Genomic DNA, 16,254 nt, shown 5'->3' with positions numbered 1-16,254 from the left:
TAATTTTCAAACCCCTAGCAATAGTAGAAGAGCTGAAATTGATGTACAGTGGGATTTTGCTACGGCGAAATTTAAAGAAATGTTTCCCCTGGAAGTAGATTGGTCCAAAGTTTTTTTGATTAAACAGGGTGCAACTGAAGGGGTAAGAGAATATAATGCTAGATTCAGAAGGGAAGTTGTAAATTATTCGGGTGTTTCTGATGTGTTTGCAAAAGCAGATTTTTAAAGTATTTTGACTAGTGCTTTTGTGGAAGGGTTGAAAAATAATTTAAAAGTCAGTGTGCAAATTCATGACCGGGCTATAAAAGATATTGATGCTTTAGCTGCAATTGCTGCACATCATGAGGATAATATGGTAATTAAAAAAGTGCAAGCAGAAACAAAATTGATGAATTTGCAAATGCATGCGGCTAAAGCCACGATTAAAGAAATTCAACCTAAAGCAAGGGTTAATGTATATCCCAACAGAAGTAACAGATCACAAGTGATTTGTTATAATTGCCAGGAGAGGGGGCATTTTGCTAAGTATTGCAGAAAGCCTAGAAAGCAAAGAGACTATCGGGTAAGACCAGATCAAATAACCACTTCTCAAGATAATATTGATTGACGGTCTCCAGCAGCTCCTGTGCACATCTGTCCAGTATTAAGAACCGATGTAAAGGACCCCATTGTAAACATGACAGTTAATGGTAATAAGCATGAATTTCTGATTGATACAGGAGCTGCAAGATCAGTATTAAAAAATTTAATTTCATTTCCAATTACTGACAGAATTGTAAATGCTATAGGAGTCGCTGGTCACGTAATTTCTTTAAAAGAAACAAAGCCAGTTAAAGTCACTTTAGGTCCTATTACAGATAAACATTCTTTTTTATTGGCAGCAAATGGTCCTTCTAATTTATTGGTTAGAGATTTGTTGTGTAAATTAGGGTGTTCAATATATTGTACTCTGGATGGAGTGTTTTTAGACATACCTGAGAGAAATAGACATGAAGTGCAGATAGCTCTTGACATGGATGCTAATATGCCTTATCACGACACATATGACATTCAGCCTGTATGGTGCTACCAACCAGGGGTAAATAAAATGGTAGATGACATGCTAGAAAATGTACCTGGTCAGTTGTGGACTACAGATTTAAATGAGACTGGGAAAAAGAAGATTAGTCCAATCTCTGTTAAATTGAAACCAAATGTAAGACTTCCCTCAATACATCAATATCCATGGAGGCCAGAAGCTGAACAGGGTATTTTTCCTGTAATACAATTGTTATTACAGCAAGGAGTTTTGATTAAAACACAGAGTTCTTGTAACAGCCCGATTTATCCGATAAAGAAGCGCGGTGGGCGGGCTTATAAGCTAGTTCAGGACATACAGGCTTTTAATGCGATAGTTGAACCCTTACATCCTGTTCCAAATCCTGTAACTATTTTTATGCAAATACCAGCAGACGGCCAGGTTTTTTTAGTGATTAATTTATGTTCTGCTTACTTTTCTATTCCCATCCATGAAGATAGTCAATATCTGTTCGCATTTACTTATAAGAGTGAACAGTATACTTGGACTAGAATTCCCCAGGGTTTTGTGAACAGTGGTACTATATTCAGCCAAGCCTTAGCAGCTGATTTAAAGACTTTGAGATTTTCACAACATAGTACGCTTGTGCAGTATGTTGATGATTTGTTGTTATGTTCTGAATCTTTTGAAGCATCGGTTACAGACACTGGTGAATTGTTAACTCATTTGGCTTATTCAGGACACAAAGTGTCAAAGGATAGAATGCAGATGTGCAGTCCACAGGTACTGTACATAGGGCACTGTTTAACTAAAGGGAAAATACATTTATCCCCAGATCGCATACAAGCTATTCATAATTTAACTTTGTCATTGAATAAAAGGAAGTTACGTGGGTTTCTCGGATGTGCGGGATTCTGTCGTAATTTTATATCAAACTATTCAAGTTTAATTGCCCCTTTGTATGAACTTACAACTGATGGTGTTAACCTCTCATTCATACCGATATTACCAAAAGTTGTTTTGAGCAGCTTGAACAAGAGCTCTTAATGGCCCCTGCATTGGGTATACCAAATTATGAGTTATCCTTTACTTTGTTTTGTCATGAATATTCAGGTCATGCAGCTGGTCTTTTGACACAGCCCCATGGGAATATCCCCAGACCTGTACTACAGTAAGCAACTTGATCCCGTGGCTAGAGGGCTTCCAAATTGTTTCAAATCTGTTGCAGCCATAGCTATGTTGGTAGACAAATGTGCTGATATAGTTTTGGGAAATCCACTTACTGTTCAAGTGCCACATGCTGTAGCAGCGCTTTTAAATTGTCATATGACTAGACATGTTACAAATGCCAGACTAACAAAATGGGAATTGATTCTTCCCATGGCTCCAAATATTACACTCGTCAGATGTAATGTTTTTAACCCTGCTACTCTGTTGCCCATTGCTTCTGATATTGAATCTTATCAGATTCAAAAGGAGGGGAAGGTATATTTGAATACAGATGATAATGATTTGGCATTAAGTGAATCAGATGAGGAGAATACACACAAAAGTCAGAATTTTAAAAATTTTGCTCATGAACCACATGATTGTGTTGTATACATGCAGCAAACTACTGCATCATGACCAGATTTAAAAGAAATACCATTGCAAAATCCTGATTTGATTTTCTATGTAGATAGTAGTTGCCATAGGAGAAATGATACAGGAGCATTGCAGTCAGGATTTGCAATAGTGGATGATAATGTGACCGTATATTCTGAAAGCTTATCAGCTCCACATTCTGCCCAGATAGCAGAATTAAAAGCATTAATTAAAGCTTGTCAATTGGCAGAGGATAAAACAGTAAATATTTACACTGATAGTAAATATGGTTTCGGTGTTGTTCATGAATATGCTGATATATGGCAACAAAGAAATTTCATCACAGCTAATGGTACACCAGTCGGTCATCATGAAATTGTGAATGAATTATTGAATGCTATTCAGTTACCAAAACAGGTAGCAGTTATTAAATGCCAAGCGCATATGACAGGACATTATGAAGTACCAAAAGGAAATCATAGAGCTGACTTAGCTGCTAAGAAAGCAGCAGTAAAAGACATTGCACAGATTGTTGAAAATACTGAAATTCTAAATGTTGTAATACCTGATCAAACTGAACTAATTGAGATGCAAAAAGGTTGTGTTTCACAGGAAGAGGCCCGATGGGAAATGGCAGGATGTCAAATTGGTAAAGATGGACTGTGGCTTGGAAAGGGAGGTAAGCCTGTAGCTCCCAAAGCACTCTTGCCGGCACTGGCACAAATGAGTCATGGATTAACCCATGCAGGTAAGACTACTATGAAGAATATAGTCCATATGTATTGGTATGCACCTGGATTTGCAGCCATAGCTGCCAGGTACTGTGCTTCATGCATTATTTGTCTCCAAAGCTGTGACGAAATGAGTGGGATAACCCTGTGAGCATTCGGTGTCTCATTTCTCACATAATGTGAATTATAGTACTTTTTATAGCCCATGATTTGTTCCCTAGATCACCAGACTACAACTGTATTGTCCAATAACATGTGGCTAAGGGGATATTGTAGTTCAGTGTACATATGTATATTGTGTATTGTATATTGATGACTTGCAGTAAGGTTGCTATTCATTGTCTTTAAAGTGAAGCCAGGGGGATTGTGGGTAGGGATCAGGTTGCCATGTGCTGGAATAGGAAAACTAATTAGTGTCCATTGTTCTCACCAGGCTAGTCCAGAGAGGCCATCTAACAGGGGAGGTTCTCTGGAAGGACAGCTCGTCTTCACTCCCCTATCCAACCCCCCTAGTCCAGCACTGACCAATGGTTAAGTAGAATAGACCCAGGGGTTTGCCCAGGGAGGGGAAAGACTGTGGAAATTAGACCTGGGATATAAGGAACAACTCCAAAGGGGAGGGGTGTTCATGCTGGGATTTCATTCATGAAAGTGCTAGTTTTGAATTATCATTTTCTAACTAGTCTCTATATATGCAGCTGATAGAAAGCCATGGTTCGTGAAGTCTGGACAGCAGGTGACTATATCTCCTTAAGTTATTGGGGTAAGGGACAGATGATGTTGTAAATCTGCCTGGCATTTATTTACTGTGTGTACATAATATTCTAGTGTTGTTTGTATGACAATAAATATACTGTTGTATTTTTATAACTGCATTTTTGCCTGAGTGACCATACGAATCCTAGAAGGTACTGGGTAGACTTCCATGGCACAGGAAGGCAGCCGTGGGTGGCCAACCAGCGTGAAGTGGGTAGCATTGGGCCAGATACACCCAGTATCTTCACAAAAGCAATGCAGGGAAGGCAGTAAAAACAATACCTAATCACCTGCCACCAACTGACGACCCGTTTCAAATAATTCAAATTGATTTTATCCAACTTCCTTAGTGTAGGATGTTAGAATATGTATTAGAATGTGTTGATCAATTTTCTGGTTGGGTTGAAGGTTACGCATTTGCAAAAGCCACTGCTAATGTTACAGCTAAAAAGATTGTACAAGAATTTGTATGTAGATATGGCATAGCACAGGTACTTTCTTCTGATCGAGGTCCTCATTTTATTGGATCTGTTTATCAGCAAATGTGTGAATTGCTAGGTATAAAACAACAGCTTCATGTACCGTACCATCCACAAAGTAGTAGGAAGGTTGAGAGATACAATGGAATTATTAAAAATAAACTGTCTAAAGTATTCAAGGAAACGGGGATGCTATGGCCTGACGCATTGCCAATAGTTTAACATGCTATCAGATTAACCGCTCGAGGTCCTCTCAATTTATCACCATATGAGATTCTGTTTGGAAAAATTCCTAATTTAACTCTGAACTGCAATACCAGTCAAAGCCAAGTTAATGATGTGACTGTTAACTACATTCTATTGTTTACTAAACAGTTGAGACAGATTCAAGCTGCTGTGATAGGCTCAGTCAATCAGAATTGGTTCTGTGCCTGTCATAATTTGAATTGAGGAGATTGGGTGATGATAAGAAGTTTCTTAAGATCCGGATCGTTGACTGATCGGTGGGAGGGTCCATATCTCGTGCTACTGACAACGCCAACGGCGATAAAGGTCAAAGAAAAAAGCATTGGATACACGCTTCCCATTGTAAAAAAGCAGTCGATCCTGAACAAGTGAGAAGATAATTATCACTTTTATTCTACAATTAAGGGATATTTCTGAGACCATAATAATGTCTCAGCCCTTACAAAGGCAAGATGCTCTCCTCTTGATGAAATCAGAGGATGAAAATCTTGTGAAGAGGAGAAGACAAGAGACGGAAAGAAACTGGTATTCAGAGTTAACTGGTCCACAACAAAATTTGAAATTATGGACATTGCTATTTATTTTAACATTAGTCATGTTTGCAATTGGCATTTTTCTTGATCTGTATGTTTACAGCCCTGTAAATGGACAACAGAACAATAATGTAACAGTTTCAGAAAGGAAAGGTAAACGAGATACATCACAGGACCATTGTAAGGATTTATCTCCAACACAAGCATGTATTTGTAAATATTGTGAGCGTCATATGGAAAAACAATGAGTACAATGGTGTTCAGATGATCAAAATTTTTTTAGTGATCAACATCCAATAGATGTCTTTCATCACTTGATAGGAAATAAACTTAATACTAGTGAGTGTTAGGTTTGTACACAAGTACCTCGTAGGCGTCATAATGTTGGTCTTATACCATTTCTCATAAATGAAAGTAAATTAGGTGAAAAGAAATGTGGTAATAAAATGAAAGGAGTGTATAGTACTACAATGCCACCACATATAAAATTAATAAAGTATTATAATGTGATACATGAAAATATAACATGTTATAATAAAACTGCAAATCAACAGAAAGGAGTGAATTATAATGTACCAAAAATATATTTAGGAGCAATAAAGGAATGTTTGAGGATTGTACAATTTAATCCTTTAAAAATAATTGAAGAATTGATTGATATAACATTGAGTGGGAATATAACTAGGTGTACGATACATTCTGTTAATCAGACCACTTGTGAATTGGGCTATGAGGCAGCTCATAGTTTAATGTCTGATATACCATATACACTTCCTGAGAATTAGGAATTAGATATGTGGAAGGTGAGCATATAAATGGCTACCTCCAAATTCTGAAGGTATATGTTATATTGGAGAATTAATTCCTAGTACAATTATCATGGAACATCAAGATCTGGTTGACATGATTACTCAGAACTTAAACCACACAACGAGGAGATCTGTAAAAACTGTAAGTACTATAAATATAAACATCTTTTTAAAATAGAACATTCAGTCAAAGTAAGGGTAGGTTTTGAAAATTATTTCACTCATAGACATGTGGGATATTTAAATAATATTGAAGCAATTGAACAATTAGCTGATTTGTTAGATAACATTATAGAAATTTATGATGACACTTTTAGATATGTTTCCAAAGAGCTTCAAGTATATAAAACTGAATTAATCCAACATAGATTAATATTAGATTATTTAACTGCACAAAGTAGTGGATATTGTCACACTTTAGAAACTGTTTATGGTGTGCATTGCTGTACCTACATTTCCAATGATACATGAAACCCAGAGGAAGAAATAGATAAATATATGTTACATATTTCACAATTAAAAAAATAATTCAGAATAAGTCATAATAATATTGATACAGATAATGATGACTGGTGGGAGAGTTCCTGGTGGAATCCTTCTACTTGATTTACAGGTATATTCTCAGGAATATCAGGGTGGTGGAAAGGACTATTTTGGACATTAGGAAAATATGCTATTATCTTTTTAATAATATGTTCATTAATTTATCTTCTTTTAAAATGTGTTCCAGGAATGTTAGGAAAATTGTGCAAGGTTAGGACAAATGCTTTACAAATAAATGTAGTCTCGGATTCACAAAGGAATGTCTCAATTGCATTGAAGAATGTCAAGGAGAATAGAATATTTGTACCACCACTTAAATGAACATTTCTCTTTTGATAGTTAGTTTTTATAATAGAGGATATTAATATCTCTCCTTTGTTTAGATTATTTTTGTAGTTGATATGTTTTTTTTAGTTAAAGGTTATAGTGTGTGAATAGTTTTCACAAAGAGGGGAATGTAATGGAATAAATTATGGTACAAATATAAATTGGATAAAATAATATTAATGTATATATATGTGCTTAAAATCTGTATGGTTAATGGTCTCTTTCTGTATTTTGTGCAATGGGTTAAATTCTTTTTGTATGTTATACCCTACAATGGGCCTCATTCAAGCCTAGGATGTACAAATTGATGCCAGATGTGATGTTATGTGGACAAAGAACCAAGGATGTAAGAGGTCACCTTTCAGACATATAATTCTTTATACAATGAGGTGATTGTAAAAAGCATGTATAACTTTGTCCTTATAAGGTATATTCTTTAAAAGTATGTGACGTGATTAGTGATGTATGTAAGAGGGGTGGGGTTACTTGAATATAAACCTGTGAGCTTACGTGGAGAAAGCTGCCTGTTTCAATCTTTGAATACAGGCCATTGCATATGCAATATTGAAAGAATAAAGAGAACTTTGCTTTTTCCTACACTTACAATTCTTGAATCGTTTCGTCACAATGTTAGTTGTGATAGGATGAACTTGCCCAAGACATGCTGTCTGTGCACAAGCTTGTCCTCTCTCTGGAATGCAGCATTGCTTTATTATTATAGTATATGGGAGGCACCTATTTTTATACTAAGATATGTTATAAATAATTATCTATTTTTAATAGTGTTCATCAACCCCTTTTCTTATTATATATCCCCTTGCATCTATAAAAGATTAAGGTGGTGTGGTCAATTAATGAGCGGGGCTTAAAGCAGCAAAAGTTTATTTCTTACCTGGTTCCAGCATAGTAAATCTTGCACTATCTAATAGAATAAATCAGCGCTACCATGAGTCCTTGTTTTACCCAGGGCTGTGACCTCTTTTGTAGTCAAATCTCACAGTAGTGATTTTCCCATTATTAAGATCACCAAAGCACCCAAATTATTAGGATAACTGAGACTCTAAAGAAAGTATGAGTTGGAATTAATTTCTATGAAAAAAAGTGCAATCCTAGTGTGGACAGATGCTGTGTTGTCCCAATAGCGGGAGGGGGCTGCTTTATGCCAATATGGGCTGAGTGGGGTGTGGGGTGCTAAGAGAGGGTGTTAGGTTGCCGTGTAAAGCGACTGATCAATGTGTGCTAAGAAGCCTTGATGAGGGTTTCATGCAGTCTGACAGGATGAGGGAGGTATGTATGTGCAGTGTACCAAATGCGGGAGGGACTTGCAGTGTAAAAAGCTGACTGTATCAAGGGGATGAGGGTCTGTACAATAAGTCAATGGGGCTGTGTAATTCTTTTTTTCAAGTAATTTGTCTGTTCAATTAATGTAATGAAACTGCTGACATTTGCTATTATATTTAATAGGTGATAATTCAGATTTACACTAAAAACTGGCAGTACATGAAATAAAAAACACACAAATACAGAATGCAGTCTCACATACACACAAATTAATGTTTATTTAGAAAATGTAAGAAATGCCAACCCACAGGGTCAGGTGAGTTGTAACAGAAACATGTAGGGTGGTCTCCTGCACACTGTATCCATTAATTTTATAAACTGTCTACTAGTCGAACGTCTGGAGATGACACTACCAGTTCAGACACGATGTGGTGATCCACAGGCAGACTGTCTTCAGCATCCATTTATGGACCAGATAAGCAATATTACCTTCATTTTATTGTCTATTCTCCTTTTCACATTGGATTTGAGTTTAAGTGATATCATTCAAGCAGACTGAAGAGCATTAAGATAAATATATATTATTTCTGCATTTACATAGAAGCTTTGAAATATGATATTTAAATGAATATCCAGTTTTTTAAAAAGCCACTTAGTTGTTGCATTTTTCTGATACAGTCATAAGAAATGTTCTTACCTGCATAAAGTTTTTCCACAATTAATGTTGTAGCTGGCATTGTAACTATCAACGACGTTAGAGGAGTTACAAAGTTATACTTCAGAGAGAGATTAAGAGCCTGTGCTGTTAGATTTTCTCTTTCTGATTGGTCAGCATAAATCCTCGGATTAAAGAAAATAATGTTAGATAAACATATTAAACAAATATAATCAGATTTATTTATCTTGTACTGTATCCTCTTCAGCAAACAATGCATTATAAACTATTAATTTATCTACAGAAAGATTATCATTAAACAATTTTGTTTTACTTTTATGAGAGACAGGAAGTGAAAGTTATTTTAGTACAATTTAAATGAGATTAAAACCATATATAATTTTTAATCTTGTGTCAATGTATATTCCAAGTGCTTTTATAAGCAATACAATTACTAAATGTTAATTGTAAAATTATTTAATTTAATAACAAACTATGAATTTTGTATCAAAATCTAAATGTTAATATTATTTTATATATTGCAATCATCACGCAAAAAAAAACCTGTGGTTCTGTGCCTCTCCATGGCCGGTGGGTACCAGAGCAAAAAAATGAAAATCCAGTACAACCACTTGTGGCTTGTCAAGTGCCAGCATGCAGTGAATGGCCATGACTACCCATGATTGGATGAGTGGTGCGCAGCTAGTACTTTAATAAATGGATCCAAATGGCTAGTGGAAATACAGGGATCAGAAACTGTAGTGCACAAACAGAGAGATACTTGAGTATCCTCAGTTTTGATGGTCCGTAATAAGTTTTGTGCCACCAACACAGCACCAGAAATCCGGATACTGCTCCTTATCAAGCAGTGTGCTACGACGTCTGAAGAGGTGTCAGATATTGATGTTTGTGTTACTGTTCTCAGGAGTTTTCTATCAGTCAGTATTAGCGCTGGCTTTCCTAAGGCACGCAGTCTAACGAACCCCCCGGTTTTCACCAAAAAGAACCACCGCAAGGCGGGATGGACTTTGCTGCCTAGATTAGCCCACTGACATGATTGGAGACAGACGGTTGGTAAGAGGTCCGGCAGAAAAGGGGAATAGACTCTGTAGAGGTAGTGTAGCAATGCACAGAGGAGCAGGATCTGTTAGCTGAAGAAACACAGCACATGCAAAAGAATCCTAGCCATATGCAGTGGAACTCCGGGTCGCATACACTGAGAACACACCAAACTCAGGAGAGTCGCCGGGTCGGATACACAAGGGAGCAGGCAGAAGCGTAGTCGATAAGGATAGCCGGGTCAGATACACAGGTTCACAGGCAGCAGAGTAGTCAAAGGAGAGCCGGGACGGATACACAGGAAAACACCAGAATGCAGCACAGGATACACAGGGAGAGCCAGATGCTAAGTGGTAACTTGTTGCTCTGACAAATCTGCAGTGTTCAGGTGAGCTTAATATAGTCTGTAGATAGTAAAAGCCGCCTCCCAGCCACGATCATGTGACCACCCAAACCAGGAAGTGCTGCTGTAAACAGAGGCAGGAAAATCAGCAGCACGAAAGCAAGTTTGTGACAGTTTGAAAGTAACTTGTACTTGTAGTCAATTCATGAGCTAGGGATTTATAGATCCAAGTAGTCAGGGCAAACTCTAATATCAGAGCTGGTTACAGTGGTAGTAAATGCTGGCCACGATGTCTCTAGATTCAGCATACACAGAGTTAATGACATAGGTGCAATAATATTGAACAATATGAGAACTCAGACACGTAGTCAAGAACAGTTCAAGGATCTGGGACACAATGTAAAATCAGGAGCAGTGGAAATGCTAGAAATGGTGACAGGCACACAATAATCTGACAACCGATGGTAGCGGGTTAATATAGAGTCTGAAGCATGGCCAGTGATGACACAAGTCCCAGGGTAATAAAAAGCGTTCCTAGCATCTAAATGCTGTTTGCACATCAAATTCGAACCATCCACAGAGAGGCTGAACCTGGAAACCAGCATTCCCAGTCTGCAAAGCAATTGCCAAAATTCGCATGACCTATACTTCATGGCAGGATGTTTGAAATGGTAGGTTTAGAGAGTGAACCCTATATAGCCATGGCTGCTGAGTCTGATGCAAGGTTGTTGCGGCGTATGATTAAAGGGACACAAATAATTATTTATTTAGATAAAGGGTGCACAAATAAGTATTTTCTGTTATAAAGTAAAGCACATATAATTATTTATTTAGATAAAGGGGCCACTATAAAATATTTATTTAGAAAAAAATGGCACACTTAATTAGTTAATTTATTAGGGGGCTAACACTTGTAGTGTACAACTGTGGCTCTATAAATGTCCATGTGCACTGCTACCCATGTGCATGCTGGTACTTGTAGATTTGCGAGCAGGAGCATGTAAGAACAGATATAGGCTGTAGTACATGCTGGCATTTTATTTACATTTTTTTCCTGGTACCCACCGATCAGGGGTACCAGGAGGGGTCCAGTGCTACTCAGCATTAGGCCAGTCATCTGTAGGTGCGGGGACTCATTTATTTTTTAACCCAAACCCCAAGCCTGATGCTGAGAAAGTGTGACTCTTATAGAATGGAAGATGTAAAACCAGATGTTTCTCGTCTGGTTTTATCATGCAGTTTGACTTGAGCTGCATGCAGTTTAGGGGTTTGTAAACCACCACACACCGAATGAGGTTTGCCACCCATTACCCTTAAGTCTTTTATATATTTTCTGGGTGGATTGCTCTTTGATTGACATTAAGGATGTGTTTAACTTCTGATTTTTAATACCCCACATCTATTATGATAATTATATTATAATTTAAGACTGTAAAGACTTCTATGAGCATTTGTGGATTTTGATATTTCTAATATAATTCTAGGTCTACTGATATCATTTCGGGATTGGGTTCCCTCACTTCCAATTTATCCTTTTATGTTGATTATTATTTACAACCCTTGGTGTGCTCTCTAAAATCTTTTAAACGCGACTTAATGCATCTGCTTCATTTAATTAGAGATCTAGTTTGGCTTTCCTCATGCTTGATGTACAGGCATTATACACCAATATGCCACATAATCAAGGGATAAACATCATGAAGAAGATATTGAGTTGTCAAAGTACTTTGACAGAGAGCAACCAAAGAATTATTATTGATTCAATTACCTTTATTTTAACTCACAATTATTTTCTTTTTGAAGAGTCACATTATTTGCAGGTGATGTGAATGGCCATGGGTACCAGGTTTGCCCCATGCTACACCATTGGTGCATTCGAAAATGAGCACATCTGGGGCAGGAGGAAGTGCTTATTTTGTACTTGTGATGCTTTGAGGGAAATGACTAAAGCTTTTTATGGATTGTATTGGTGGTCTATGGTGATAGGTAGAACTTAATACATGTATTTTGTGTAGTCATTGGTGATTTCATAGATACTTTTCAATTTGGTAAAGGTTTTTCCGCTGTTTTTGAGTTATGTTTAGTCATGAGTTATTTGACCATTGTCAGGAATTGGATTTTTTTTAAATTGAAGATCTGAAATATATTTGCTATATTTTTTCCTCAATAATCATTTGCTTCACTTTTTTATCCTTTATATGAACCATAGTCTCAAATTTATTTTAGTCATTAACGTTTCCGGAGCCCTAATATAATGTATTTTTTTAGATGAGTCATTTATTTTTCTTATCATTGCAATTTAATTTTTCCACTATGATTTGTACTGTTTGTAAAGAAAGTTTGCAAAACATAAAGTCCAATTCTTTCAATGGGCCTGATTCATTTATGGAAAGTTAAGTAAATAAATTGAGTAAGTAGTCTCCTGAACGAAACCATGTTACAATGCAAGGGGTGCAAATTAGTTTTCTATTTTGCACATAAGTTAAATACTGTCTGTTTTTTCATGTAGCACACAAATATCAACTTCAAATTTCAATGTACAAATAAGCTATCAAGTATTTGTGTGCTACATGAAAAAACAGACATTTCATTTGTAGTTTTCTAAAGTGGGCATTCTGATTCTTCCACCTTTCCATTTCAGTAATTTACAGTATTAAAATGTAATTTTCACATTTAGTAATTTATATTGCTTTACATTTTATTATCCTTTTAGTAATCTAATGATATACATGAATAAATTTAGTCTGTGACTAAAAGTTTAACGTATCCCAAACAACGCATAAGTACTTTATAAAAAAAAATGTCTCCAAAAATGTACTTGTTTGACCTTCAGTTCCTTAGTTATCTTACTTGTTTGACCTTCAGTTCCTTAGTTATCTTACTTTAAAACACATGAACCAATCTGGGGATTAACATTAATATTTGTTTTATCAGCTAATTACCAATATTCAGAAATCCTATAGCTGGTTATACATGAGCTGATCATGTTGCTCAACCCACTGGATTATCATTGTATTTGGCCCCAAACATGGGTGATCAAATCAAACAAGTTTTGGCTGTTCAGCCCCTTTGAGTGACCATCAGATCACTTCCGGCTCCATCATAGACTGTAAGATAACTGCAAAATCACAGGTTATGTGGGCACCTTTAAAGAAAAGTCTATCTTTATAGGAGTTTCTTCTTGGTAAAGGTTGATGTTAATAGCTTATTGTCACTCAAAATACAATAGTGACATTATTTCAAAAGTAATATGTATACTAAAATCATTTAGTAATGTGACATAAATACATTGATTTTATATGGATACAATTTAACAATTTGTTAGAATCTTACAGTAGTCCAAACAATATATCACTTCTGTTATGTCAATTCTGTATACTCAACAGAAGTGTATCTAAACCAAGACTGCTCCAATAGGTTTGAGCTAAACTGTATCTAGGTTACTGAAGAGGGTCTATCCTTAATGTGTCTTCAAAATAGTGGGAAGTACAGTAGAAATTCAGTATGCCCAAAAAAGTCATTATATTAAATGTCATTATTTAACCCCTTCATTTCTAAGGACGTGCGGGACTCCTTAGCACACAGTGGTTCAAAGAAGTTAAAATTATACTTGCCTGTTCCACACAGCTATTTCCTGTCAATGTTAGATGGAGGAGGGACTTAATGGCATCATTTTGTCAATACCTGACATCATTAAGCCCCACCTCCTCACACACTGCCTACAGAGAAATAATGAAGGAAGGGGAGAGGGTATAAAAGTTTCATATTTCCCCACCTTGACACCTAGAAACTCAGGAGCACCCTCGTTTGAAACAAAGGAATCACCTTTTAAAATGAGGTGCCCCTTAACAGAAAATAATAAGATGTCCAGGGATAAGGGAAGAGAGCACAGATGTTCCCCATCTAGGCTTCAAAATAATCAGAGGTACTCTCATTTGGAATAGGGGATACATTTCTCAAATGATGTGGCCCTTTAGTAGTTATTATTTGATGATCACATGTGATCACCAGACAATAACATCCTACACTACAGAAAACATTAAGAGGCCAACTTGCAACTCAGTGGCAGCCTGGTTAGAATTGAGGTGCTAATTTAGTATGACAAGATAGTCCCATATAGACGAAACCACTTAAATGCATACATGTGTGCTTGTAGCTTTAAATCTTACCTTCAAGGAGTTAATGCTTCCTCATCCCAGGCCGGCCAATTAGAAGGAATGGGGGAGTGCCTGAAGTTTCTCTGTATAGGTCCCTGTATGTCACATATCTGGCCTCACTCTCTTCACAAGATCCCTCCCACCCACTCCTGTTTATGGACCAGCCTGCTTCTGTGCTTTATGTATTTTAACCAAATTCTTTCCCACCGCCACAAAACAGGCACAGTTGGTAGGAAGTGGCTGCAGGGCATTGCCCCCTTTGAGGAACGTGACTTGTGGTCCTTTATAGGGAGGATCCCTTGGCTGGCCTATAAGGCTCGCCAATGTGAGTCAAGAGGAGATGTAGGCACCTGACACCAGTTTTAGCACCCGCCGAGCAGTTAAGGATTTGCTCTGTTTTAAGTAGAGTCAGGCCGTTAGCCATCCACCTTTGGTTCAGATACCTGTTGGTTTAGCTGTCTCGCAGTGCACTTTCTCCGTCAATAAACTGTGACCTTCTTTGCCACTTGTAGAAGTCTCAGTGCCTTTTTTATTAGTTATGTTAAGTGTGGTTATGACAGTAGAAAGTTATGGTACAAAAGTAAGAAAGCATTAAGGTAATGCAGTTTAATTAATGTTTGGCGACCAGATAATAGCACCCTATACTACAGAAGTACAGAGAAGGGTCGGTATAATCCCTAGAGCTCCCCGATATTGGCTTCAGTAAACTCATACCTATATTGTTCCTACACATTTTATGCATTTGATTTTAAACCATAAAAAATAGCATAAAAAGTAGCATTATGATTTTCAAGTGCACATTGTATTATGAAAAACTGTGAAAAATATGGCATTTTGCTGATTTGGAAAGGATTCTAGATTAAAATCAACAAGCACAAAGAAATTATTGGTTTAGAAAAAAATACACACATTTGCCCTTAGTTTGCTTTCTTGCAATATCATTAAAAAAACTTTTTGGGCCATTTTTGGCAGATTTTTATTTTTGCTGTAACATGAGCTATAGGTAAACTAATGGAATTTTCTGAAAATTCTAAATCTTCTGGCAAGAAATGTATAATTTGTGTGGGTATCGCACAAACAAATTCTAGATTTTGATGTTGGGATGTGACTGGCCAAAAAGTGCCTCAGCGGCAAAGGGGTTAAACAAATCCAGCAGATAAATTTCAATGTATACTCAATAAGCAGCATTTCACTGATTTACATACCATTTCTTCAGCAATTGCTGTATAGTGAGGTAAGCCCAGAGTCTCTCTGTGAAGTCACCAAAATTGTGTTCCTGCTGTTTTTGCACACCTTCCTGTTCTTGTAGTGTAACATTTTCAGTGTATTTCAGGGATCTATCAGCCTATTAAAACAACAAAATTAAATTAGCAGAGAACACATCCATGAAACCAGTGGAGGGCAAAATTATGCATCTGAATGCTGAAGTTCAGTGATAGGCAGCAACCCAATACACTTCAGATGCTGCATGGGCGGCCCTCTAACCTTTAAAAGGGCCGCATAGTAACCTTAATCTCAGTAATAATTTAAAACAATATATCTATCTGTAATAACATATGAGCACCTATTTTAAACAAGTGTTACAAGCTATAACAAACAAATTTGACTATAAAGCATGAAGGAGCTGGGGGTCCACAGTTGAAGGTTCGGAGGGCTACATGTGGCCCTGCCGTAGTGTAACTCCTATACTTGTCCTCACACTTGGATCCATTCCTACATTGTGTATAGATTTT

At 36.8% G+C, this 16,254-nt stretch overlaps 1 protein-coding gene across 1 annotated transcript in view; it reads right to left on the bottom strand.

Moving 5' to 3' along the window:
* The window catches only part of LOC142100260 (inter-alpha-trypsin inhibitor heavy chain H3-like), an 83,288-nt gene that overhangs the window by 30,207 nt on the left and 36,827 nt on the right, over positions 1–16,254 (bottom strand). Inside the window, exons 10-11 of the mRNA XM_075184191.1 lie at positions 15,727–15,866; positions 9,005–9,147 (exon numbers count right to left, since the gene is read on the bottom strand). Of these exons, the coding sequence (XP_075040292.1) occupies positions 9,005–9,147; positions 15,727–15,866 (283 nt within the window). The remainder of the gene's footprint in view (positions 1–9,004; positions 9,148–15,726; positions 15,867–16,254) is intronic.

This window comes from Mixophyes fleayi, chromosome 8, assembly GCF_038048845.1.
Source record: "Mixophyes fleayi isolate aMixFle1 chromosome 8, aMixFle1.hap1, whole genome shotgun sequence".
Classification (NCBI taxonomy): Eukaryota; Metazoa; Chordata; class Amphibia; order Anura; family Limnodynastidae; genus Mixophyes; species Mixophyes fleayi.
Note: the sequence above shows the minus strand (reverse complement) of the source record. Positions and strands in the feature narration are given on the sequence as shown.